The sequence below is a fragment of the Silurus aristotelis genome (genome assembly GCF_946808225.1).
Source record: "Silurus aristotelis genome assembly, chromosome: 7".
Lineage (NCBI taxonomy): Eukaryota > Metazoa > Chordata > Actinopteri > Siluriformes > Siluridae > Silurus > Silurus aristotelis.
This window is the reverse complement of record NC_139580.1, coordinates 13,744,864-13,772,789: the sequence shown is the minus strand read 5'-3', so window position 1 is coordinate 13,772,789 and position 27,926 is coordinate 13,744,864. Positions and strand designations below refer to the sequence as shown.

The window sequence follows — 27,926 nt, the reverse complement described above, 5'->3', positions numbered from 1 at the left end:
AGCAATACATTTCTTTCTGTTTAATTTTATGTTATAGTATTGGTTCTCAGTATATTTAGGGCTTTGTGGCGTGTAGTGATTATCAACTGGAGTTTGAATTTCTATTTTAATATTTGTACTCATTTTAAGTTTCAGATTTTTTTTACTTGTATATAATTTTTAAATTACTCTTAAAAACAATTAAAATACACTATATGGGCAAGTGTTTGTGGACACCTGACCATAAGATTTAATACTTGAACAAAGACCATGTGCTTTTTAAACATCCAATTTCAAGTTGGTCCCATTTGCTGTTATAAAAACCTCCACAATTTCAGAAGATGGTCCACTAGATTTTTAAGTTGTGGTTGTGGAGATTTATGCTCATTAAGCCCCAAAGGTGTAAGGCACTGATGTAGGGTGAGGAGGGCTGGAATACAGTCAGCATTCCAGTTAATCTCGAAGTTGTTCAGTAGGTTTGAGATTAGGGCTTTATAGCCGACCATTCAAGATGTTCCACTCCAACCCATGTAAACAAAATGTAGCTGGCTTTGTGCACAGGAGCATTGTAATGCAGGAACAAGAAGTTTGTGTGTCCTAGTTCAAGAAAAAGTGAAGATTTATGCTTCTGCATGCAAAGAAAACCTATAAAATATTCTGCCTCCAACTTTGTTATAACAGCTTTGGAAAGAATCACATATGAAAAGAAAGTCAGGTATACCAATATTTTTTCCATATAGTGTATGTATATATTAATAATTAACATTGTGTGTGTGTGTGTGTTTGTGTGTGTGTGTGTGTGTGTGTGTGTCTGTGTGTGTGTGTGTGTGTGTGTGTGTGTGTGTGTGAATGATCCACAGGTCCAGATGTTGTCAACAATTTAATTGTGTCTAACAAAACCATATCATCTGTGTCTCTAACCTGGAATGAGCCTAAAGGGAACAGGTCCTACTTTACAGTACAGTGGACTGATGGCAGTGTGAATAACAGCATTAAGATCCCAATCACATCTTACACTGTCACTCTTCTGACTGCTGGAGTGAACTATACATTCACTGTTACTGCAGTTGCTGTAGATAATCAAACTACAGGAGCACCAACTCAAATCTCAGCATTCACAAGTAAGTCTTGTACTCTAAGTTAAAAGTGCTACTTTTCAAAATGAATGTGTTTAATGTGTCTTATACAGTGCATTGTTATGTTAAATTGTTAGCATAAGTGTTGGTGGTTGATTTTAAGAAGTATGACCCTTAAAACTGTTATTAAAATTATCATAATGTCGTAATAAGATTACAGTGGTAATGTCAACAACCTGGTTGTCAAAATTTCTAATCCTATGAGTAATGAGACCATTGTGAGCATTGTGCCAGTCAGTGTGTATATGTTTGTTTCACAGATCCGGATGCTGTTACCAATCTTACTGTCTCTAACAAAACCACATCATCTGTGTCTCTAACCTGGAATGAGCCACCTGGGAATAAGTCTTACTTTATATTAAGATGGACTGGTGGGAGTTTGAATAAGAGCATTGACATTTTCACCACATCTTGCAATGTTACTGGTCTGACTGCTGGAGTGAATTACACATTCACTGTTACTGTATTTGCTGGAGATGGGCAAAATGGAGGAGCAACAATTCAAATCTCAGCATTTACAAGTAAGACCTGTACTGCGGATATATGAGCTCTGCCTCCATGTGTAAATAAAGATTAAACTGGAAAACTGTAACATGTTCTGTTCTGCAGGACTGTACATTTATCTCCGTTTGCACTAGGTTTTCAATTTATTTTATTTAAAAACTAACATGGAGCTGCACAGCTCCAAATACAACTCACTGCATTAACTTTTTTTTTGTAATTAAAAGAAACAAAAAGTTTGATTTGTGAGACAGTTGATGTTTCATTAGAAATAACACCATGCAATTAATTCATTCATCAAATAACCTAAAGAAATATGGCTGTACAATTTAGATTAGTTTAGATTCATGAGTTTTCTTAGGCCACAATTATTATTCATAATTCTTCAACCAGTATTGCATAAAGCAATATATATATATCCAATAATATTATGCATACTTGTAGCTGATGTTTGAAAATTACTTTTGTTAGCATTGTAAAATTATTATTAATTAATTGGCTCAAAACTAATGTCCACTAATTTAGGAAAATCCTGCATGAATATCTAAAGAACAAGCTCTCATCAAAGAAAAAGTCTTCCCGGGATTTTCATTAGGAAATAGAGGATGATTTTTAATGATTCATCTTTACTGAATGGCAGCTTCCTATAAACCTTAAGTTGTTGTGTTTTAAGCTGTCCTTTAAACATCTACAGCCTTTCATAGCCTAATAATTTCAAATAATTTCATAGCCTAATTCATTTGCAGTATAATCAGTGGGAGAAATATTGTCACACTGCATTATACAGTCTTTATATACTGTAGTATTGATCAAGACATGAGAGTTTGAAAAAGATAGATTATCTAATTTCATGTAAGAATTTAAATACTGAATTGTGGCTTTTAGTTGTTTAATTGTAAACTGCAATAGTGCTATAAACAGTGCAAGTACTAAATTATATCCAAGAGCTTGTAGCAACCTAGACGTAGAGCAGACTAGACTAACTGATCATGAACTATGACTATTAAATGATTAATTTAGTCTTTATTGACAAAAGTAAATTCCTAAATTGAGTGCAAAATTGTGTGTTTGTGTGTTTGTGTGTGATTCATAGATCCAGATATTGTCAGCATTCTCAGTATCTCTAACAAAACCACATCATCTCTGTATCTAACCTGGAATGAGCCTAATGGGAACAGGTCCTACTTTACAGTACAGTGGAATAATGGCATTTTGAATAACATCATTAACAGTTCAAACACATATTACAATGTCACTGGTCTGACTGCTGGATTGAACTACACATTCACTGTTACTGCAGTTGCTGCAGATAACCAAACTACAGGAGCACCAACTCAAATCTCAGCATCCACAAGTAAGTGTTGTTTTGCTGATTGCAAAATATTAAAATTGAGTATTAAGTTTTTCTCTGTCATTCAAATTTTCTGTGCCCTTCTTTATGTGGGCTTTAGTTTTGTTTTTGGTAGTTATGTAGCAGAGCTTTAATGATTTATTTACTTGGTTGATTTATTTACTTTATATACTTGGATTTGCAGACCCAGACAGTGTCACCAATCTAAGTGTATCTAACAAAACCACATCATCTGTGTCTCTAACCTGGAATGAGCCTAATGGGAACAGGTCCCACTTTACAGTACAGTGGAATAACAGTGTGAATAACATCATTAACAGTTCAATCACATCTTACACTGTCACTGGTCTGACTGCTGGAGTGAACTATACATTCACTGTTACTGCAGTTGTTGCAGATACCCAAACTACAGGAGCACCATCTCAAATCTCAGCATTCACAAGTAAGTCCTGTACTGTATTAATTTTCATTTATTATTAAAATGCAGCAAATGTACTATATTGTGCTATATTGTACTAACGTGTACAGATTTTCTCTGTAGTATTGTAATACGTTTCCATATGCTTGTGGAGCATCACAAATGCAAATCACCTTAATGTAGAAAAAGCATGAGAGACTCTCCCTGTACCGTGTGTGTGTATGTTCATAAGATAAGAGTGTAGCATAGGCTTACGAATTACTGATTGATGATTTTAGCAGTGTAGTGACTTTCTAACAGAGCTTTATATAAGAATTGTATGCATTACTGTATGCAGACTGTCAGTTGTAGTGGAATTATGACTGTATTCCTTCAAATGCAGCAAACTTATGCTCTTTTATAATTGGTTAATCATGTGCTCTTTAATCCATTAGAAGAATGGTTCAAAAACTTAAGAGATTCAATTCTGAATTTTAGAAACTGACACTTTTAGCATTAGTCACATTATCACAGTATCACAATCCACAGTAGTTAATGTTACACCCTGTATATTAATGTACTTGACTGAATAGGAAACATCTTAATTTATGTAATTAAACCTGTACTCACAGACCCTGATGTTATGAGATGTTATACTTAGTATAGCATTAGTAACTATTACTATTAAAAATATGTTACATAAAGATTCATGCTTTTTTTTTAATTAAACAATTGGTTATTCAGTCTTTACAAGTATGTTTCAGAGACCTATGTTTTTTATTTGATGACATTGTTCTTTTTAAACAGTGATAAAGATAATGGTCTTTTGCCTTCACAGAGCCTGACACTGTTAGTAACCTCACAGCAGTTAATGTTACAACCTCCTCTATATTACTGTACTGGATTAAGGCAATGGGGGAAATCTCCTATTATGTAGTCCAGTATGATAATTTCAGTACAAACATCAGCACGACTACTGAATTCACCATGATTAACATAACTAATCTGACTCCTGGAGTGCAGTACACGTTCAAAGTGTTTACAGTTGTTGCAGATAATAAAACAGAAGGAAATTCCAGCTACATTTCTGCCTACACAAGTAAGAAGTTAGAAATATTATCTGAATCTCATTAGTAATTCGGTTTCAGAGCCTCAGGGTGGTTCAGTAGATGGTATTACATGTTGTCCTCAGTAGTGAAGTAAATTATATCTTTAAATGTTGTGACATTTCTACGGATTATTAAATGAAGAAAATTAACTTAAAAACTATATGGTGTGGTTCAGAAGTCAGAGATGCAATTCTGAAATTCAGAGCTTGGTAGTGTAAATGTTATAAACTCTACGTTACTGTACTGGACTGAGCAAATAGAGTAATCTCCCATTATATAATAGAACCTGTATTAACAGTGCCTGATTTAATGAGATATTATACTTATTATACCATTAGTAACTTTTTATTAATATTTTTTTCATGTAGATTAATGTACTTTCTAATAGTGTGACCTCTAACATGTTCTCACAGAACCTGATGTAGTGAGAGACCTGAATGTGACTGAAATCACAACAAGCTCATTGTTTCTGAACTGGACTGAACCAATAGGAAAAAGCTCTTTCTTTAAAGTGCAGTGGAGCAATAACATCACTTTAAATTCAACAACCTCCAACACTTTCTATAACATTTTGAATCTCAATCCTGGAGTCAATTACACCATCCTGATATCTGCTGTTGCTGCAGATAATATAACAGAAGGAAGAGCAATTGGTCTGTCAGTGTTTACAAGTATGTTTCTGAGACCTGTGTTCTCATTTGATGACAAAAGTTATTTCTGAACAGTGATAATGCTAATGGTCTTTCGCCTTCACAGAGCCTGACACTGTTAGTGACCTCACAGCAGTTAATGTTACAACCTCCTCTATATTACTGTACTGGATTAAGGCAATGGGGGAAATCTCCTATTATGTAGTCCAATATGATAATTTCAATACAAACATCAGCAAGACTTCTGAACTCACCAGGTTTAACATAACTAATCTGACTCCTGGAATGCAGTACACATTCAAAGTGTTTGCAGTTGTTGCAGATAATAAAACAGAAGGAAATTCCAGCTACATTTCTGCCTACACAAGTAAGAAGTTAGAAATATTGACTGAATATTGACATTAGTAATTTGTTGTTAGGGCGGCATGGTGGTGCAGCAGGTAGAGTTACAGAGTGTCCACAGTTTAATGCAGTGTTCAGTTTCTTATATTTATAGACTTTCTATACATGTTCTCTGTGTTTATTTATGTTTAGTTTCAGGTTTTTCTGTTTCCTCGTACAACCTTAAACTATGCTGGTGAATTGTTTGGCAAATCATAGTTGTCTTTATATTTGAATGTGTGTGAATAGTTTTATACAAATGAGTTTTAGCCCATTTTGTACACGTTGAATTGTTGCTGTTCGAATCAGGTTTCTCGTGACCAGTCCATTTTTATTTCCTTATTGAAGAAGTTTGGATGCATTCAGTGTTTATTCGCTGATTGTTTTATATTGATTTTTGTCTTTTTCCTAAAACTATGACCTCTAACATGTGCTCACAGAACCTGATGTAGTGAGAGACCTGAATGTGACTGAAATCACAACAAACTCATTGTTTCTGAACTGGACTGAACCAATAGGAATAAGATACTTCTTTAAAGTAAAGTGGAGCAATGACATCACTTTAAATTCAACAACCTCAAACACTTTCTATAACATTTTGAATCTCAGTCCTGGAGTCAATTACACCATCCTTATATCTGCTGCTGCTGCAGATAATATAACAGAAGGAGGAGCAATCAGTCATTCGGTCTTTACAAGTATGTTTCAGAGAACTGTGTTTTCATTTGATGACATTATTATTTTTAAACAGTTATGAAGATAAATGTCTTTTGCCTTCACAGAGCCTGACACTGTTAGTAACCTCACAGCAGTTAATGTTACAACTTCCTCTATATTACTGTACTGGATTAAGGCAATGGGGGAAATCTCCTATTATGTAGTCCAATATGATAATTTCAGTACCAACATCAGCACGACTGCTGAACTCACCATGATTAACATAACTAATCTGACTCCTGGAGTGCAGTGCACGTTCAAAGTGTTTGCAGTTGTTGCAGATAATAAAACAGAAGGAAATTCCAGCTACATTTCTGTCTACACAAGTAAGAAGTCAGAAATAATGGCTGAATGTTGACATTAGTTATTCGGTATTAAAGTTGCTCGGTGATGCAGCTAATACGTGTGAATGTGTTTCTGCAACGTTCTTTACAATTTACTGGCATCCCATCTAGACTCTAGTCTCATCTTATACCTGCTATTTTTTATACCTGCTATTTCTCAGCATAGGCTTCAGAACTTCCAGCCCCGTTCAGGATATACTGCTCAGTGAAATGCCTTAACCCATTCAGTTTTTATTAGCAGATTCCTGTTGATTTTTTCATGTTTCTAACACAATTGCTTTATACTTTCACTTACAGAACCTGATGTAGTGAGAGACCTGAATGTGACTGAAATCACAACAAGCTCATTGTTTCTGAACTGGACTGAACCAATAGGAATAAGATACTTCTTTAAAGTACAGTGGAGCAATAACATCACTTTAAATTCAACAACCTCCAACACTTCCTATAACATTACTAATCTCAGTCCTGGAGTCAATTACACCATCCTGATATCTGCTGTTGCTGCAGATAATATAACAGAAGGAGGAGCAATTGGTCGTTCAGTGTTTACAAGTATGTTTCAGGGAACTTTGTTCTTATTTGATGACAAAAGAATATTTTTAAACAGTGATGAAGATAAATGTCTTTTGCCTTCACAGAGCCTGACACTGTTAGTGACCTCACAGCAGTTAATGTTACAACCTCCTCTATATTACTGTACTGGATTAAGGCAATGGGGGAAATCTCCTATTATGTAGTCCAATATGATAATTTCAGTACCAACATCAGCACGACTTCTGAACTCACCAGGTTTAACATAACTAATCTGACTCCTGGAGTGCAGTACACGTTCAAAGTGTTTGCAGTTGTTGCAGATAATAAAACAGAAGGAAATTCCAGCTACATTTCTGCCTACACAAGTAAGAAGTTAGAAATATTGACTGAATATTGACATTAGTAATTTGTTGTTAGGGCGGCATGGTGGTGCAGCAGGTAGAGTTACAGAGTGTCCACAGTTTAATGCAGTGTTCAGTTTCTTATATTTATAGACTTTCTATACATGTTCTCTATGTTTATTTATAGTTATTATCAGGTTTTTCTTTTTCCTCGTACAACCTTAAACTATGCAGGTGAATTGTCTGGCAAATCATAGTTGTCTTTATATTTGAATGTGTGTGAATAGTTTTATCCAAATGAGTTGTATCCCATTTTGTACACTTTTTATTGTTGCCGTAGGATTCAGGTTCCTCGTGACCAGTCCATTTTTAATTCCTCATTGAAGAAGTTTGAATGCATTCAGTGTTTATTTCGCTGATTGTTTCATATTGATTTTTGCCTTTTTTCTAAAACTATGAGTTCTAACCTGTGCTCACAGAACCTGATGTTCTGAGATGTTATACTTATTATACTATTTGTAATTTACTATTTAATATTTGTTTCATGTAGAATAATAACTTTCTAACAGTGACCTCTAACATCTGCTCACAGAACCTGATGTAGTGAAAGACCTGAATGTGATTGAAATCACAACAAGGTCATTGTTTCTGAACTGGACTAAAACAATAGGAAACAGATCTTTCTTTAAAGTACAATGGATTAATAACATCACTTTAAATTCAACAACCTCCAACACTTTCTATAACATTACCAATCTCAGTCCTGGAGTCAATTACACCATCCTGATATCTGCTGTTGCTGCAGATAATATAACAGAAGGAGGAGCAATTGGTCGTTCAGTCTATACAAGTATGTTTCAGAGAACTTTGTTCTAATTTGATGACAAAAGTAATTTCTTAACAGTGATAATGCAAATAGTCTTTTGCCTTCGTGGATCCTGATATTGTTAGCAACCTCACCGCAGTTAATGTTACAACCTCCGTATATATAGTGTACTGGATTAAGACATGGGGGAAATTATTGTAACACTTTTCTTGGTTCAGAGGGAATTAAGGATATGATAGGGAATATAATAGGCTTATGATCTGTTCTCTATGTGTATTTATAGTTATTTTCAGGTTTTCCTGTTTCCTCCCACCACTTTAAACTTTGCTGGTGGGTTGACTGTCAAATCATAGTTATCTTTGTGTTTAAATGTGTGTGTGCATCGTTCTATCCAAATTAGTTGTATCCCATTTTGTACCCTTTTTATTGTTGCTATAGGATTTCGTTCCTTGTGACCATTTTAATTTGCTCATTGTAGAAGTGTGAATACGTTCAGTTTATTTATTTGTAGTTCATGTTGATTTTTTTGTCTTTTTCCTAACAAAATGGCCTCTAACATGTTCTCACAGAACCTGATGTTGTAAGACATCTGAATGTAACTGAAATCACAACAAGCTCATTGTTTCTGAACTGGACTGAACCAATAGGAAAAAGATCTTTCTTTAAAGTACAATGGAGCAATAACATCACTTTAAATTCAACAACCTCCAACACTTTCTATAACATTACTAATCTCAGTCCTGGAGTCAATTACACCATCCTGATATCTGCTGTTGCTGCAGATAATATAACAGAAGGAGGAGCAATTGATCGTTCAGTGTTTACAAGTATGTTTCAGGGAACTTTGTTCTCATTTGATGACAAAAGAATATTTTTAAACAGTGATGAAGATAAATGTCTTTTGCCTTCACAGAGCCTGACACTGTTAGTGACCTCACAGCAGTTAATGTTACAACCTCCTCTATATTACTGTACTGGATTAAGGCAATGGGGGAAATCTCCTATTATGTAGTCCAATATGATAATTTTAGTGAAAACATCAGCAAGACTACTGAACTCACCAGGTTTAACATAACTAATCTGACTCCTGGAATGCAGTACACGTTCAAAGTGTTTGCAGTTGTTGCAGATAATAAAACAGAAGGAAATTTCAGCGACATTTCTGCCTACACAAGTAAGAAGTTAGAAATATTGACTGAATATTGACATTAGTAATTTGTTTTTAGGGCGGCATGGTGGTGCAGCAGGTAGGGTTACAGAGTGTCCACAGTTTTATGCAGTGTTCAGTTTCTTATATTTATAGACTTTCTATACATGTTTTCTATGTTTATTTATAGTTATTATCAGGTTTTTCTTTTTCCTCGTACAACCTGAAACTATGCAGGTGAATTGTCTGGCAAATCATAGTTGTCTTTATATTTGAATATGTAATAGTTTTATCCAAATGAGTTGTATCCCATTTTGTACACTTTTTATTGTTGCCGTAGGATTCAGGTTCCTCGTGACCAGTCCATTTTTATTTCCTTATTGAAGAAGTTTGAATGCGTTCAGTGTTTATTCGCTGATTGTTTCATATTGATTTTTGTCTTTTTCCTAGAACTATGACTTCTAACATGTGCTCACAGAACCTGATGTTCTGAGATGTTATACTTATTATACTATTAGTAACTTACTGTTTAATATTTGTTTCATGTAGATTAATAACTTTCTAACACTGTGACCTCTAACATCTGCTCACAGAACCTGATTTTGTAAGACACCTGAATGTGACTGAAATCACAACAAGCTCATTGTTTCTGAACTGGACTGAACCAATAGGAAAAAGCTCTTTCTTTAAAGTACAGTGGAGCAATAACATCACTTTAAATTCAACAACCTCCAACACTTTCTATAACATTACCAATCTCAGTCCTGGAGTCAATTACACCATCCTGATATCTGCTGTTGCTGCAGATAATATAACAGAAGGAGGAACAATTGGTCGTTCAGTGTTTACAAGTATGTTTCAGAGAACTTTGTTCTTATTTGATGACAAAAGAATATTTTTAAACAGTGATAAAGATAAATGTCTTTTGTCTTCACAGAGCCTGACACTGTTAGTGACCTCACAGCAGTTAATGTTACAACCTCCTCTATATTACTGTACTGGATTAAGGCAATGGGGGAAATCTCCTATTATGTAGTCCAATATGATAATTTCAATACAAACATCAGCACGACTACTGAACTCACCATGATTAACATAACTAATCTGACTCCTGGAGTGCAGTACACGTTCAAAGTGTTTGCAGTTGTTGCAGATAATAAAACAGAAGGAAATTCCAGCTACATTTCTGCCTACACAAGTAAGAAGTTAGAAATATTGACTGAATATTGACATTAGTAATTTGTTGTTAGGGTGGCATGGTGGTGCAGCAGGTAGAGTTACAGAGTGTCCACAGTTTAATGCAGTGTTCAGTTTCTTATATTTATTCACTTTCTATACATGTTCTCTATGTTTATTTATAGTTATTATCAGGTTTTTCTTTTTCCTCGTACAACCTTAAACTATGCAGGTGAATTGTCTGGCAAATCATAGTTGTCTTTATATTTGAATGTGTGTGAATAGTTTTATCCAAATGAGTTGTATCCCATTTTGTACACTTTTTATTGTTGCCGTAGGATTCAGGTTCCTCGTGACCAGTCCATTTTTAATTCCTCATTGAAGAAGTTTGAATGCATTCAGTGTTTATTCGCTGATTGTTTCATATTGATTTTTCTCTTTTTTCTAAAACTATGAGTTCTAACCTGTGCTCACAGAACCTGATGTTCTGAGATGTTATACTTATTATACTATTCGTAATTTACTATTTAATATTTGTTTTATGTAGATTAATAACTTTTTAACACTGTGACCTCTAACATGTGCTCACAGAACCTGATGTAGTGAAAGACCTGAATGTGATTGAAATCACAACAAGATCATTGTTTCTGAACTGGACTAAAACAATAGGAAAAAGCTCTTTCTTTAAAGTACAATGGATCAATAACATCACTTTAAATTCAACAACCTCCAACACTTTCTATAACATTACCAATCTTAGTCCTGGAGTCAATTACACCATCCTGATATCTGCTGTTGCTGCAGATAATATAACAGAAGGAGGAGCAATTGGTCGTTCAGGCTATACAAGTATGTTTCAGAGAACTTTGTTCTAATTTGATGACAAAAGTAATTTCTTAACAGTGATAATGCAAATGGTCTTTTGCCTTCGTGGATCCTGATATTGTTAGCAACCTCACAGCAGTTAATGTTACAACCTCCGTATATATAGTGTACTGGATTAGGACATGGGGGAAATTATTGTAACACTTTTCTTGGTTCAGAGGGAATTAAGGATATGATAGGGAATATAATAGGCATATGATCTGTTCTCTATGTGTATTTATAGTTATTTTCAGGTTTTCCTGTTTCCTCCCACCAATTTAAACTTTGCGGTGGGTTGACTGTCAAATCATAGTTATCTTTGTGTTTAAATGTGTGTGTGCATCGTTCTATCCAAATTAGTTGTATCCCATTTTGTACCCTTTTTATTGTTGCTATAGGATTTCGTTCCTTGTGACCATTTTAATTTGCCCATTGTAGAAGTGTGAATACGTTCAGTTTATTTATTTGTAGTTCATGTTGATTTTTTTGTCTTTTTCCTAACAAAATGGCCTCTAACATGTTCTCACAGAACCTGATGTTGTAAGACATCTGAATGTAACTGAAATCACAACAAGCTCATTGTTTCTGAACTGGACTGAACCAATAGGAAAAAGATATTTCTTTAAAGTACAATGGAGCAATAACATCACTTTAAATTCAACAAACTCAAACACTTTCTATAACATTACTAATCTCAGTCCTGGAGTCAATTACACCATCCTGATATCTGCTGTTGCTGCAGATAATATAACAGAAGGAGGAACAATTGGTCGTTCAGTGTTTACAAGTATGTTTCAGAGAACTTTGTTCTTATTTGATGACAAAAGAATATTTTTAAACAGTGATGAAGATAAATGTCTTTTGCCTTCACAGAGCCTGACACTGTTAGTGACCTCACAGCAGTTAATGTTACAACCTCCTCTATATTACTGTACTGGATTAAGGCAATGGGGGAAATCTCCTATTATGTAGTCCAATATGATAATTTTAGTACAAACATCAGCAAGACTACTGAACTCACCAGGTTTAACATAACTAATCTGACTCCTGGAGTGCAGTACATGTTCAAAGTGTTTGCAGTTGTTGCAGATAATAAAACAGAAGGAAATTTCAGCGACATTTCTGCCTACACAAGTAAGAAGTTAGAAATATTGACTGAATATTGACATTAGTAATTTGTTGTTAGGGTGGCATGGTGGTGCAGCAGGTAGAATTACAGAGTGTCCACAGTTTTATGCTGTGTTCAGTTTCTTATATTTATACACTCTCGGTACATGTTTTCTATGTTTATTTATAGTTATTATCAGGTTTTTCTTTTTCCTCGTACAACCTGAAACTATGCAGGTGAATTGTCTGGCAAATCATAGTTGTCTTTATATTTGAGTATGTAATAGTTTTATCCAAATGAGTTGTATCCCATTTTGTACACTTTTTATTGTTGCCGTAGGATTCAGGTTCCTCGTGACCGGTCCATTTTTATTTCCTTATTGAAGAAGTTTGAATGCGTTCAGTGTTTATTGGCTGATTGTTTCATATTGATTTTTGTCTTTTTCCTAAAACTATGACTTCTAACCTGTGCTCACAGAACCTGATATTCTGAGATGTTATACTTATTATACTATTAAGTATAGGTAACTTACTGTTTAATATTTGTTTCATGTAGATTAATAACTTTCTAACACTGTGACCTCTAACATCTGCTCACAGAACCTGATTTTGTAAGACACCTAAATGTGACTGAAATCACAACAAGCTCATTGTTTCTGAACTGGACTGAACCAATAGGAAAAAGCTCTTTCTTTAAAGTACAGTGGAGCAATAACATCACTTTAAATTCAACAACCTCCAACACTTTCTATAACATTACCAATCTTAGTCCTGGAGTCAATTACACCATCCTGATATCTGCTGTTGCTGCAGATAATATAACAGAAGGAGGATCAATTGGTCGTTCAGTGTTTACAAGTATGTTTCAGAGAACTTTGTTCTTATTTGATGACAAAAGAATATTTTTAAACAGTGATGAAGATAAATGTCTTTTGCCTTCACAGAGCCTGACACTGTTAGTAACCTCACAGCAGTTAATGTTACAACCTCCTCTATATTACTGTACTGGATTAAGGCAATGGGGGAAATCTCCTATTATGTAGTCCAATATGATAATTTCAATACAAACCTCAGCACGACTTCTGAACTCACCAGGTTTAACATAACTAATCTGACTCCTGGAGTGCAGTACATGTTCAAAGTGTTTGCAGTTGTTGCAGATAATAAAACAGAAGGAAATTCCAGCGACATTTCTGCCTACACAAGTAAGAAGTTAGAAATATTGACTGAATATTGACATTAGTAATTTGTTGTTAGGGCGGCATGGTGGTGCAGCAGGTAGAGTTACAGAGTGTCCACAGTTTAATGCAGTGTTCAGTTTCTTATATTTATAGACTTTCTATACATGTTCTCTATGTTTATTTATAGTTATTATCAAGTTTTCCTTTTTCCTCGTACAACCTTAAACTATGCAGGTGAATTGTCTGGCAAATCATAGTTGTCTTTATATTTGGATGTGTGTGAATAGTTTTATCCAAATGAGTTTTATCCCATTTTGTACACTTTTTATTGTTGCCGTAGGATTAAGGTTCCTCGTGACCGGTCCATTTTTAATTCCTCATTGAAGAAGTTTGAATGCGTTCAGTGTTTATTCGCTGATTGTTTCATATTGATTTTTGTCTTTTTTCTAAAACTATGAGTTCTAACCTGTGCTCACAGAACCTGATGTTCTGAGATGTTATACTTATTATACTATTCGTAATTTACTATTTAATTTGTTTTATGTAGATTAATAACTTTCTAACACTGTGACTTCTAACATGTGCTCACAGAACCTGATGTAGTGAAAGACCTGAATGTGATTGAAATCACAACAAGATCATTGTTTCTGAACTGGACTGAACCAATAGGAAAAAGCTCTTTCTTTAAAGTTCAATGGATCAATAACATCACTTTAAATTCAACAACCTCCAACACTTTCTATAACATTACCAATCTTAGTCCTGGAGTCAATTACACCATCCTGATATCTGCTGTTGCTGCAGATAATATAACAGAAGGAGGAGCAATTGGTCGTTCAGTGTTTACAAGTATGTTTCAGGGAACTTTGTTCTTATTTGATGACAAAAGAATATTTTTAAACAGTGATGAAGATAAATGTCTTTTGCCTTCACAGAGCCTGACACTGTTAGTAACCTCACAGCAGTTAATGTTACAACCTCCTCTATATTACTGTACTGGATTAAGGCAATGGGGCAAATCTCCTATTATGTAGTCCAATATGATAATTTCAATACAAACCTCAGCAAGACTACTGAACTCACCAGGTTTAACATAACTAATCTGACTCCTGGAGTGCAGTACATGTTCAAAGTGTTTGCAGTTGTTGCAGATAATAAAACAGAAGGAAATTCCAGCTACATTTCTGCCTACACAAGTAAGAAGTTAGAAATATTGACTGAATATTGACATTAGTAATTTGTTGTTAGGGCGGCATGGTGGTGCAGCAGGTAGAGTTACAGAGTGTCCACAGTTTTATGCAGTGTTCAGTTTCTTATATTTATACACTTCCTATACATGTTCTTTATTTTTATTTATAGTTATTATCAGGTTTTTCTTTTTCCTCGTACAACCTTAAACTATGCAGGTGAATTGTCTGGCAAATCATAGTTGTCTTTATATTTGAATGTGTGTGAATAGTTTTATACAAATGAGTTGTGTCCCATTTTGTACACTTTTTATTGTTGCCGTAGGATTAAGGTTCCTCGTGACCAGTCCATTTTTAATTCCTCATTGAAGAAGTTTGAATGCGTTCAGTGTTTATTTGCTGATTGTTTCATATTGATTTTTGTCTTTTTCCTAAAACTATGACTTCTAACCTGTGCTCACAGAACCTGATGTTCTGAGATGTTATACTTATTATACTATTTGTAATTTGCTATTTAATATTTGTGTCATGTAGATTAATAACTTTCTAACACTGTGACCTCTAACATGTGCTCACAGAACCTGATGTAGTGAAAGACCTGAATGTAATTGAAATAACAACAAGATCATTGTTTCTGAACTGGACTGAACCAATAGGAAAAAGCTCTTTCTTTAAAGTACAGTGGAGCAATAACATCACTTTAAATTCAACAACCTCCAACACTTTCTATAACATTACCAATCTCAGTCCTGGAGTCAATTACACCATCCTGATATCTGCTGTTGCTGCAGATAATATAACAGAAGGAGGAGCAATTGGTCGTTCAGTGTTTACAAGTATGTTTCAGAGAACTTTGTTCTCATTTGATGACAAAAGAATATTTTTGAACAGTGATAAAAATAATGGTCTTTTGACTTCACAGAGCCTGACACTGTTAGTAACCTCACAGCAGTTAATGTTACAACCTCCTCTATATTACTGTACTGGATTAAGGCAATGGGGGAAATCTCCTTTTATGTAGTCCAATATGATAATTTCAGTACAAACATCAGCACGACTTCTGAACTCACCAGGTTTAACATAACTAATCTGACTCCTGGAATGCAGTACACGTTCAAAGTGTTTACAGTTGTTGCAGATAATAAAACAGAAGGTTTATTTCTCCAAACACTTTAAACTATGCTGGTGGGTCGACTGACAAATCATAGTTGTCCCTATCTTTGAATGTGTGTGCATCGTTCTATCCAAATTTATTGTATCCCATTTTCTACCTATTTTATTTGTGCCCTAGGAATTTAGGTTCTTTGTGACAAGTCCATTTTCTTTTGTTTATTGAAGATGTGTGAATATGTTCAGTTTATTTATTTGTAGTTCCTGTTAAATTTTTGTCTTTTTTTTGTCCTAATACAATGGCCTCTAACATGTGCTCACAGAACCTGATGTAGTGAGAGACCTGAATGTGACTGAAAGCACAACAAGCTCATTGTTTCTGAACTGGACTGAACCAATAGGAAAAAGATCTTTCTTTCGAATACAGTGGAGCAATAACATCACTTTAAATTCAACAACCTCAAACACTTTCTATAACATTACTAATCTCAGTCCTGGAGTCAATTACACCATCCTGATATCTGCTGTTGCTGCAGATAATATAACAGAAGGAGGAGCAATTGGTCGTTCAGTGTTTACAAGTATGTTTCACAGAATTGTGTTCTCGTTTGATGACAAATGTATATTTTTGAACACCAATAATGCTAATGATCATTTGCCTTCACAGATCCTGACACTGTTAGCATCCTCACAGCAGTTAATGTAACAACATCATCTGTATTTATGTACTGGATTAAGGCAATGGGGAAAATCTCCTATTATGTAGTCCAATATGATAATTTCAGCATAACTACTGAACTCACCATGATTAACATAACTAATCTGACTCCTGGAGTGCAGTACACGTTCAAAGTGTTTGCAGTTGTTGCAGATAATAAAACAGAAGGAAATTCCAGCTACATTTCTGTCTACACAAGTAAGAAGTCAAAATAATGGCTGAATGTTGACATTAGTTATTCGGTATTAAAGTTGCTTGGTGATGCAGCTAATACGTGTGAATGTGTTTGTGCAACGTTCTTTACAATTTACTGGCATCCCATCTAGACTCTATTCTCATCTTATACTTGCTTTTTCTTATACCTGCTATTTCTCAGCATAGGCTTCAGAACTTCCAGCCCCATTCAGGATATACTGCTCAGTGAAATGCCTAAAAAAAATTCTGTTTTTATCAGCAGATTCCTGTTTATTTTTTTCATGTTTCTAACACAATTGCTTTATACTTTTACTTACAGAACCTGATGTAGTGAGAGACCTGAATGTGACTGAAATCACAACAAGCTCATTGTTTCTGAACTGGACTGAACCAATAGGAAATAGATCTTTCTTTAAAGTTCAATGGAGCAATAACATCACTTTAAATTCAACAACCTCCAACACTTTCTATAACATTACTAATCTCATTCCTGGAGTCAATTACACCATCCTGATATCTGCTGTTGCTGAGGATAATATAACAGAAGGAGGAGCAATTGGTCGTTCAGTCTCTACAAGTATGTTTCAGAAATTTATTGTGATCCTGTTTAATGACAAACGCATCTTTGCAGTGTGCTTTTGCGTTCTGTGCAGTCAGTGTAACATTGTCTGTATATTAATATGCTCTGAATGACTATGAATGAAATGAACTGAGCAGATCAGTAAAATGTCTTAATATTTTATCCGATATTCGATTTTTATTTTGCGGCTTTTTAAATCACCATAATTAACAAAGCTGATCTAATTTCTGTACAGGTGTTTGTCGTTGTTCCAGTTTATAAAACATCACTAAATGGTTGTTAAACAGTTAAATATGACTTTACAAATGAAATATGTCATAAGTAGTAGCATAGCATAACCAGAACAGTCGGGGAGAGGGAGGGGTTAAGTAGAAAAGCTTATTAGGCAAGAAAGTCGACCCTCTTTAAAAAAAAACAAAAAAAAAAACATTTTTGTAAAACTATTCCAACACTTAGGGAACATTATTACATTTCCGGATGTGGTGAGGGAAAACATGCAGGTGGTTGCGGTAAGAGTCAGATGTAGAGGACAGGGGGGTGTGGAGACAGATGATCCGCTGTGGCGACCCCTAATGGGAGAAGCCGAAAGAAGAAGAAAAAGACACTTCAAAAGCACAGGAATTTCAGACATTCCTAAAACAAATAATAAATAAATGTTGCATGATTTTTTTGTACTTCTTTACGATTGGAAAATTAGATGTATACAGACATTCCTAATAAAGTGAACAGTGAGCATACCTCACAAACTCTTCTGAAGCCAAGCTATTATTAGATAACAAAAATAATCAATTCCATGGATTCAACACTACAATAAAACATCCATTCTCAGTATTTTAATACAGTAGGTTTAAATGTCCAGAAAGCGTTTTTCATATTCAAGAATAAAGCCAGGGAAAAAAATCTAATATTAGAAATGAAAGGCATATTAATTCTTTTAATAAATCCTAAAATAATGTGTAGATTAAACTTTAAACATTGTAGAGGTTTATGAGCACTGTAGCAATATTCAATATCTAACTTTATAATTATCAAAACCTTTTTTGAATATTTCACAAACAATGTAAAATTACGATTAACTTTTATAACTGTAACACATGTGTCTTCCTATAGAGCCAGATATTGTGAGAAATCTCAATACCTCAGAAGTCACAACTACATCTGTATTCCTGAGCTGGACGGAACCATTAGGAAATAGATCTTTCTTTAGAGTACAGTGGATAAACAGCAGTACAACAACTTCTGCAACTTACTTTAACATCACTGGTCTAACACCTGGAACAAATTACACATTTACAGTCTCAGCTGTTGCTGATGATAATAAAACAGAGGGATCAGTGGTTGGCCTTTCCATTTGCACAGGTAGGTTTCGTAACATGCAATGTCAGAGTCAAATTTTTTTTGTTTTTTTAGACACTCATATTGATAATATATTGATAGACAATAATAGGAAATTGGGGTCTTCAATAACATTTTTAAATAAATCTCTTCTACATTGGTGCAGTAAACACACATACACACCTGCACTGTTATTGTCAAAATAACACAAAAGTGGGTGTAACATCTGAAGTGTATAATCTTATACATTTAGAGCAAATGCAATTCCTAATTACAGACCACTTTGCATACATTTAGATCTGCACTTGAGTATTAATGTATAATAATATGCCTTATCACTTTATTAAAAATTTATAAATAATTTTTTTACATGCTATATGGAACATCTACTCTAAATTCATTATACATTAAAGCGGCATCTTTTTTTTCTTTCTCAAAAAACAGACTGCCTTTCTTTCCAGTCCCCTAGTGCTTGTTTCAAAACTGTGTGTATATGACACTCCAGGTTATACTTACCATGTCTGAGCACTAATCAGCAAAGCAGTGTGTGATAGCCATTTTAATGTTATTAAAATGATTTGTAAAGTGTTCAATTCAATTATCTAAAGGACTTTCTTAGAAATGTACTGCATACTTACATTTTATCATGTAATCTGGCACTCTAATTCATTGCAACCACAATTTTCAAACGAAATATAGAAGTGAATTTGACTTGATATCATAGCAGCCCTAACCACACCTCGTGACATTGTTTCCATTCAAACCCCAAACCCTGTTTCATTTGGGTTACATTGCTATGATCTGTTCTTTATAAAAATATTTTTGTAAACTTTTGTATTCTTGTTAAACCTTACTAATTAAGTCAATATATATTCTGACTCCTCAAGGTATAAGTCCTGTCTTTAACATAAGCTGTGTTGGACCAAATCGTACTGCAGCAGCTTTAAATTTAACATGGACGAATCCTCCAGGCAACAACCAAGGATTCAACATCAATCTTAATTCTGCATTCAGCAACTTTACTCCTTTTTGCAATCCTGTCTGTAACTACTTTATTTCTAATTACCTCCAATACTTCACCACTTACAATCTGACTATTTCAACCCTTGGATGTGGTGAGATTGGCTCATGGGACTTTAAGTGCAGAACAGGCGTTACAGGCATGTCATTGAATTATTTTTTCATTATTGTATAGTGTTAAGCTTGTAGTAAAGAAAACGCTTATATAATTAGCCCTGTTTAGCTTGGTGAATTGCATTGTTTTGGGTTGACCTGTGGTAGAAAATAATTCAAAAGCACTTTTTTTTACGTTTAAGATCCACCGGTTCCAAGTAAAGCAGAAGATGTAGTAATAAAAGTCACTCCAGCTAGCGAGACTGCAGTAACCCTACAATTCAGTAGCAACCTTCTGAATACTACTAATGGACCAATTGAAGCCTATGGTGTTCTGCTGTCAACCAATCCTCAAAGTAAATAATTTTTTCATTTTTTAATGATATTCATTTAGAAGGATCATGTCATTGGCATTTGTTATAACAAGTATGTTGTGAATGCAATTTCAGGTAACAACTCCAAGGATTTCTTGACACGGACCTATAATAATTGGTCACAAGACGACACCAAGCCTTATATTACAGTTTTAAAATTAAATGAAGAAACTACCAGAAGCAGCTTTATAACTGTTGAAATTGGTGATAAAAATGACTCAGATTTTAATACAATCTATAAAAACTACCCTCTGCACAACCAGGAATACCGGTAAGGCTGCAGACAATGTGGAAGACAAATGAAATAAATGCAATAAGTGAAAGTGTAGTAGGTTTAACCTACATTTGAAGCAATAGTCAATCGCATTTCCAGCTAATTAAATTTTTTCTTTGCAGGGTAGCCCTGGTTTTGTTCACTTACCTTGAAATTAAAGACAATCTTGTGGACCCCCAGCAATCAATCTGCTCTGTAACACCTTTTTCCAGTACAACTGCAAGACCACTTACACGTAAATAGGCATCATATATTATTTTATACAAATTATATTAATTATACTATCAAGATTGGTCAAATAAATCTTTCATAACCTAAAGATTAATTGAAAGAACAACTTTTGTTTGTATTTATATTTTGACAAGAAGTTGAATGTGTAAGGGACTGTACATCTGTTTAACCATGTTTAATTCTTAATATTAATTCTTAATTGTAATTCTCGACAGCAAAAACTCAGATAATTTATTTATGGGTGCTGTTGCTTATTCTTATTTTGATCATCATCATCACTGTCATCATCATACAGAAAAAGTAAGAAACCATGCAAACCGGTAAAACATTACCTGAAAAAAAAAAAAAAAAAACAGTGTCAGATAAAAAGCTTTACTGTTTCTTTTTTTCTTTAGACGAAAAACCAAAGAATATACAGATATTCCTGTCAACAACTTAAGGTGATTTTTTTTGGTATTGTTTCAATATTTTTCTTAAGATTATATAATGAAATTCTATGGTTCCCTGGTGGTCTAGTGGTTAGGATGAGGCGCTCTCACCTCTGCGGCCCGGGTTCGATCCCCGGTCAGGGAACCAACCCCAGCCATTAAGCTTGCACAAGCCTTAGTGCCGGTCCCAAGCCCGGGTAAATGGGGAGGGTTGCGTTAGGAAGGGCATCCAGCGTAAAAACGTGCGGATGGTCCGCTGTGGCGACCCCTAATGGGAGAAGCCGAAAGAAAGTTTTATATAATGAAATTCTATAAATAAATATTGCTAACATTGTTTCTCTCTTTTGTTACACAGAAGTAAAATGTAAGTAATACTGTTTCAACAAAAGTTTGTATTTAGCATTTCCAAATCAATTCGAGTTCAACAGTGCCATTAATTGTTTCCACTGTTTTCACACTTGCAGTAGCATTCCCGTGAGGGTGGAGGAGTTTGAGGCATATTTCAAAAAGCAGCAGTTGGATTCCAATTGTGGCTTTGCCGAACAGTATGAGGTATAAAAAAAAGCAAAAGAATACTGTGAATGAAAATGTTTTATCCTGTCAAAATTTGAATATTTCTGAAGGAATAAAGAAATCTCATGTTTTGTATAGAATATATGTCTCTGTGGCAAAAAAGATGTGATTTTCTTTTATAGGATCTTAAAGTTGTTGGAACTGCTCAAACCAAGAATAGTGCCCTTGCTATGGAGAACAAAGGAAAGAATCGCTACAACAATGTACTACCTTGTAAGCATTAACGCTTAGTGTCCTGTAAATTATTACTTTAACTAAGTAGTACAGTAGATACAAGCTAAAGCTAAAATGGTGCTAAAACATTTGCCTGTTTGAGGTTGCTGTAATATTTTAGTATGTATTTTAAAGGTTTTTGAATGGAAGAGATGATCTTATCTCTCTTTTTTTTTTTTAGATGATTCTTCAAGAGTTAAATTATCAATACATGGCAGTCCAACTGATGACTACATCAATGCAAACTATATTTCAGTAAGTTTATTTTTTGGTGTTTAAAGCATTGTGGATTAATTGTATTTGTTGTATTAAAATTTTTATCAAAAAGATTCAGGTTGATAAAAACATTTACACTTTACCTTCTAAAGCCTATACTGTTTTAAGTTATCAATGACAAGATATGTGTTTTGACAAATGTAATGTCTATATTAACAACATATTTCATATATAAAATGTGTCTCTTCAGGGTTACAACTCAAAGAAGGAGTACATAGCAGCTCAGGGCCCACTACCGGCTACTGTGAATGAGTTTTGGAGAATGATCTGGGAAAAGAATGCTCATACTATAGTCATGCTGACCAAGTGCTATGAGCAAGGACGTGTGAGTTTAGCAGACCATTTTTTCATACAGCAAATTAATGAATCTTCTTGGTAAAGCAATGCGACTTAATACATAATCCACAATTTGTTGATAATACTTATAAAAAGGATTTATGAATTTGATGGATTTAATTAGTTTTGGTATAAGGGGTCTTCGTTTATTACTGGTGGTACATTTGAGCTAGGATTTCAGTTACACATGTGTAATCATTTGTCATCTCCTCCATTCCTTATCAACCAGCACAAACAAATTTAGAATAGGGCATAGGAATGAAATAATTTGAACATAACAGTTTTTGTTCTTTTATAGGTTAAATGTGAGAAATACTGGCCAGCAGAAAACAAGCCGTACAACAATATTCTTGTGACAACAACATCAGAAATTGAACTGGAAGACTGGACTATCAGAGATTTCAGAATCAAGAATGTGAGTTTTTGCTAAAGATTTTTTAAACTGCACAAAATGGTGCACAAATGAATGGAAATGAGTGCATCTGTGTTTCTGCTTAGTACTATGAGAAAATAGCAAATATCTGGCTCAGTGATACCAGCATCATAAAGTCTTGGCCACTTCATTAGGAACTATAGTATACTTGTCATTTGTGCAGTTATCTTGCATAACATCATGCAGCAACAGGTTGAGAGCACAAAGATTTATTTTTCAAATTTTTTAGAATAGCAGCAACAAAGAAGTAAAGTTGAGTGTTCCCACAGGTGAAAACAGCAGAGACACGGGATGTTCGTCAATTCCATTTTACAGCCTGGCCCGATCACGGCGTGCCAGAGACCACAGAGGTACTTATTAACTTCAGACATTTGGTCAGAGAGCACATGGACAACTTCTCCCGGAACGCTCCTGCCGTGGTGCACTGCAGGTATACACACTATATATACACTATATGCACACAGGCTTCACACTCTGAGTGCTTGGTGTACAATGTTGAAAGTTTTGAACTGATTTTACAAACATGTATGAAATAAAGGAACTTAATCAAGACAAAATCAAATTCAGACATTTATTCTGGAATAAATTAGGTGTTCATACTGCTCATACTGTGTTTGTAACTTAATATTTATCTATTCCAGTGCTGGTGTGGGGAGGACTGGGACTTTAATTGCCCTCGATCACTTGATCTTTCAGATTGAGCGGGAAAGCATGGTAGACATTTATGGAATTATTTATAACATGCGCATGCACAGACCGCTGATGGTTCAGACTGAGGTATGACACAGAAGAGACTAATACAAATTCAGTATACCTTTCTGTTAAACGGTCCCCACTTACATCTGTTTAGTTTAGTTTAATGTATTTATTATTTATTTATTCATTTGTTTAGATGATTTCTTTCTTTTTATTTAATTTTACCTAATATTTTGTTGTTATTTATCCACAGGACCAATACGTGTTCTTAAGCCAATGTGCTTCTGACATCATTAAATCAAGAATGGGCACCAATGTGGACCTAATTTACCAGAATGCAGCAGCATTCTCAATCTATGAAAATGTGCAGAGATGAAGAATGAAGACATTAAGTGGAAATGGATTTCAGGTGACACTTAGCTTGGAATTAGAATAGCTGGAAAATTTTTGTAGGATTTAAAAAAAACTGTGTGAGCCATTTCTTTATTTAACTGAATGTCACAACGACTTTACAGATCTCTGACAAATATTCTTTTGCAGTTTGCTTTAAATTATTATGATTTAGCTTGGTCTTTGTTTGCCCTTGATTGTGAGACAATGACAATGTACTTGGATATATTTTTCATAAAAGTGTCCAGTTGAGCAAGAAATATATGAAAAATGATGTATATTTGTAAATTATGAAATTTTGTACAGTTAATACACATTAAGACATTTTAGAATTATGAGTTATAGACTTGCTTTTTTCTATTTTTTTATTTTCAAAAAAATTTTACACTTTTTATTGTCATTTTTACACATATATTTATGAATTCAGTAATCACACTGGACACTTTCTTATAAAATGTATTTGTCTGTGACAGCCAGACCATACATAACAGAATAAGTTGCATTCTATTGCAGAAGATCAGTAGCTATCCAGATATGCTGGTCTTCAGCCACAGTCACCATTGCATAGTCACCATTCTAAGGGACAATGTGACATTAAAGATCAGAGAGTCAGAGAGATCAGAGAGTTTCTTGTTTTGACTTCAGCTCTCCAGCTCATTCCGTAATTGAAGATACAGATGATAGATACCAACACTTATTAGGTATCTACGAAAGCTCTATTTTTAGAATCGAACATAATGATAATTTATCTTCCAGTTTATCTCAAAACGGTGCCTACAAAGGTTAATACTAAGAGTAAGCATGTAGTACTTTTATGATGCACATGAAAAGAATGTAAATAAATCTGAAGCATTTTATATCCAGACACTGGGTGTTTAGATTGCACATAATTGATGGCATATGCTAAAACATATGCTAAATAAATAAAACGGTAAGTGAAGTCATCCAAAACAACTAATGTTTAAATATGATTTTCTATTATATGGCGTTTTATTGCCCCAGAAAAAAAATCACCAAGAAATTCATTTTGGCAATTAAAGGGGGCGCTGTTTAATTGCTAAAATAGAAACTTGAGCATGCACTAATCCATAAACTGTGCACTTGTCTATTGTTCTGTAGCATTTTGCTGAAGTGTCAGTCTATAGTGGATACAAAAATTAATTATTATAGTATGTTCCTTCTCTGTTACTGTAGGATCAAATGACTGATATTTTACAGGATGAAATGAATAAATGAAATGGTACTGCAATCAAACAGTTCATATGCACATGTATATATATATATATAATGGGGTGTAACGGTAAACGGGTGTAACGGTAAACGGTGTAACGGGAAACAATTTTTTATTAACGCAGATATTATCACTGATCATCAACATTTGAACAGTTAACATTTTTTAAACAATTTTAAATAAATTGGTGTAATGGAGACGAATGATCCGCTGTGGCGACCCCTAACTGGAGAAGACGAAAGATTAAATTGAATAACCAATTAAATTGGCAAAATGAAAAGAAAAATATATTAAATAGTTTACATTTGTTAGACCCTATTTGGGTAATACAGATATGTATATGTGTATTTTTTTTTGTTTGTTTTCTAAAGATATGATTTACATAACTGTTCTACTTATTTCAGTATATATTAACAAATGTCTTCAATCCTTCCACCCTTCATTATTTACTCACACGATATGCAGAATTGTCAGGATTTTCTCCTTTTAGGAGAAATTACTTAAGATGGACATAAAATGCTAAATAATCAATAGTGTTAGCCGCTGAACAGAAAGTGCTGGATTAGCTAGCGATATGGATTTAATATTTCTTTATTTTTCAACTTTTTATTTTATTTTCCTGCATATAACTATGCTTGTGCTAAATAAAAAATCTTGAATCTTGAATCCATTGCGCTAGAGTTAGTCATTAGCCACTTCCTGGTTAGCGGCTAGCGCTACTGATTCTTTAGTGTTTTCATGCATGTGCATAACAAATTTGATTTCCGGTATGGAGTAAGTAACCACAGTGACACTGCGCCAACTTTAGTTTCTTTTTTCTACCCCTGGCATTGTTGTATATTTTAAAGTTTTAAAATAATAATAATAAAAAAACCTTGAAGTGCGAAGCAGAGACTAAACAAACTCGCCACTTAATACGTTCCAGAAAAAACTCAGATTTTAACTATTTTCTGCACGTAAAAAGGATTGCATTGAGTACACCACCGAACCGAAAGCCCTATTCAGTGTGAATACGTGTACCATTGCCCCACCTATATATATATATATATATATATATATATATATATATATATATATATATATATATATATATATATATATATACACACACACACATATTAATAAATGAACACATTTATTAGGCTCTATTGGTGAGCCTGCAATTATTGAATGCTTTTTAAACAGGCTTGTGCAATATTATATTTGGAGGTTTCATGTTTAAGTTTAGATTTCTAGTAGATTATTTTGTAGGATATTTTTTAATTCTTTGAAAGTTTTAATAAAGATGTTTAGTTTTGCAATACAGATTTTTGATTATTCATTTTTAAGCATTGTTATTGTTTTTTCTAAGTCATCTTTTCATTGTTTATATTTCTACCAAAGATATTTTGATTCTCGACATCTGTGATTTAAACAAGTGCCAATAAACACGTGAAACTGTGTTTTGGAAAGCGCTCATTGAAAAAATGGAAATTCAGAAATGTATTATGTCTCAGCTTATTTAAAAAAATAAAATGCACTTTTCCTTATTTTTTCCACCAGAAAAAGATTCAGATGATTTTTTTTTTATTGGAATAACACTTAAACAATGTGATGTATCAAGAATATTAAAAATTCTGTATTTTTTTATTTTATTTTACAGTATTTGTATGAACTATGTAGTCGAAACTGTAAGTGCAAAATTGTTCCCTCCTATACAGAGTGATTCTATAGAGTTTAAAGGTTGTAGTCATTAAACTATAAAAAGGAAACTGGGTTAATAAAGTGTCATGTGTCTTAAAATAATTATAAATGGACAGAGAAGCTATTTAGTGGATTGTTAAATCACTGAGTCATGGTGTATAATAGGAAGTATAGACACAGGGGGTTAGGAATTGTGCACAAATACTGTGATCCTACTATACATTTTTATATTATACATGTATATACTATAATTTATGGCAGATACTTCAGAAAAAAATAAAAAAAAATAAAAGACTGAAGAAACATAATTAGCTAGTACAGCCAACCAAGTTTGGTGCATGAAACAGTCCTAGCATGCTCTGTGACTCAACATGACAAAAAAAAAAGTCTTTGGAAAAGGGTTGATTATTAAAGCACTGCAAGTGCTTTGGTCACGAGAACTGCTGAACTGGCTAGTCCCTATTTCCCTAGGGACAGCGATTAAACCGAAAATTTAATTTAGACCACTAGGAAGGAATTCAGTATATAGGGTCAGAAATGTACATTAATTACTGTGATATTTGATATTTAAAAAAAAACAACAGAATAACACCTGTTTAAGGTAACTGAAAAAAGTATGTGATCAGACTGTGAATAGGAAGAGTGTGTTGATAGCTGCATAAAGAAGGATATTATAATAAGACTGCAGTGCATAAACCATTAGTTACAAAAAGATAAGTGATGCATATCATCTGTAGAGATGTAGAAAAAGATAATTTATTCAGATGAGTCATCCTTAACCATACAGTGACAAGTGGGCAAGTATA

The 27,926-nt window shown here is 34.0% G+C and overlaps 1 protein-coding gene across 1 annotated transcript in view; it reads left to right on the top strand.

Annotated features, from left to right (window-relative positions):
- Window positions 1-24,820, top strand: part of LOC310729369 (receptor-type tyrosine-protein phosphatase beta) — a 77,147-nt gene extending 52,327 nt beyond the window's left edge. Inside the window, exons 12-52 of the mRNA XM_083547465.1 lie at window positions 840-1,100; window positions 1,376-1,636; window positions 2,710-2,970; window positions 3,152-3,409; window positions 4,203-4,463; window positions 4,887-5,144; window positions 5,230-5,490; window positions 5,945-6,202; window positions 6,287-6,547; window positions 6,863-7,120; window positions 7,207-7,467; window positions 8,839-9,096; window positions 9,183-9,443; window positions 10,010-10,267; window positions 10,354-10,614; window positions 11,184-11,441; window positions 11,986-12,243; window positions 12,330-12,590; window positions 13,164-13,421; window positions 13,508-13,768; window positions 14,336-14,593; window positions 14,680-14,940; window positions 15,510-15,767; window positions 16,365-16,622; window positions 16,709-16,957; window positions 17,274-17,531; window positions 18,645-18,893; window positions 19,757-20,029; window positions 20,186-20,338; window positions 20,432-20,627; window positions 20,753-20,865; window positions 21,077-21,161; window positions 21,257-21,301; window positions 21,679-21,841; window positions 21,985-22,075; window positions 22,257-22,330; window positions 22,542-22,676; window positions 22,986-23,102; window positions 23,390-23,550; window positions 23,762-23,897; window positions 24,070-24,820. Coding sequence (XP_083403591.1) covers window positions 840-1,100; window positions 1,376-1,636; window positions 2,710-2,970; window positions 3,152-3,409; window positions 4,203-4,463; window positions 4,887-5,144; window positions 5,230-5,490; window positions 5,945-6,202; window positions 6,287-6,547; window positions 6,863-7,120; window positions 7,207-7,467; window positions 8,839-9,096; window positions 9,183-9,443; window positions 10,010-10,267; window positions 10,354-10,614; window positions 11,184-11,441; window positions 11,986-12,243; window positions 12,330-12,590; window positions 13,164-13,421; window positions 13,508-13,768; window positions 14,336-14,593; window positions 14,680-14,940; window positions 15,510-15,767; window positions 16,365-16,622; window positions 16,709-16,957; window positions 17,274-17,531; window positions 18,645-18,893; window positions 19,757-20,029; window positions 20,186-20,338; window positions 20,432-20,627; window positions 20,753-20,865; window positions 21,077-21,161; window positions 21,257-21,301; window positions 21,679-21,841; window positions 21,985-22,075; window positions 22,257-22,330; window positions 22,542-22,676; window positions 22,986-23,102; window positions 23,390-23,550; window positions 23,762-23,897; window positions 24,070-24,192 — 8,849 coding nt within the window. The 3' untranslated portion in view covers window positions 24,193-24,820. The remainder of the gene's footprint in view (window positions 1-839; window positions 1,101-1,375; window positions 1,637-2,709; window positions 2,971-3,151; window positions 3,410-4,202; window positions 4,464-4,886; window positions 5,145-5,229; window positions 5,491-5,944; window positions 6,203-6,286; window positions 6,548-6,862; window positions 7,121-7,206; window positions 7,468-8,838; window positions 9,097-9,182; window positions 9,444-10,009; window positions 10,268-10,353; window positions 10,615-11,183; window positions 11,442-11,985; window positions 12,244-12,329; window positions 12,591-13,163; window positions 13,422-13,507; window positions 13,769-14,335; window positions 14,594-14,679; window positions 14,941-15,509; window positions 15,768-16,364; window positions 16,623-16,708; window positions 16,958-17,273; window positions 17,532-18,644; window positions 18,894-19,756; window positions 20,030-20,185; window positions 20,339-20,431; window positions 20,628-20,752; window positions 20,866-21,076; window positions 21,162-21,256; window positions 21,302-21,678; window positions 21,842-21,984; window positions 22,076-22,256; window positions 22,331-22,541; window positions 22,677-22,985; window positions 23,103-23,389; window positions 23,551-23,761; window positions 23,898-24,069) is intronic.
- The last annotated feature ends 3,106 nt before the right edge of the window (window positions 24,821-27,926 follow it).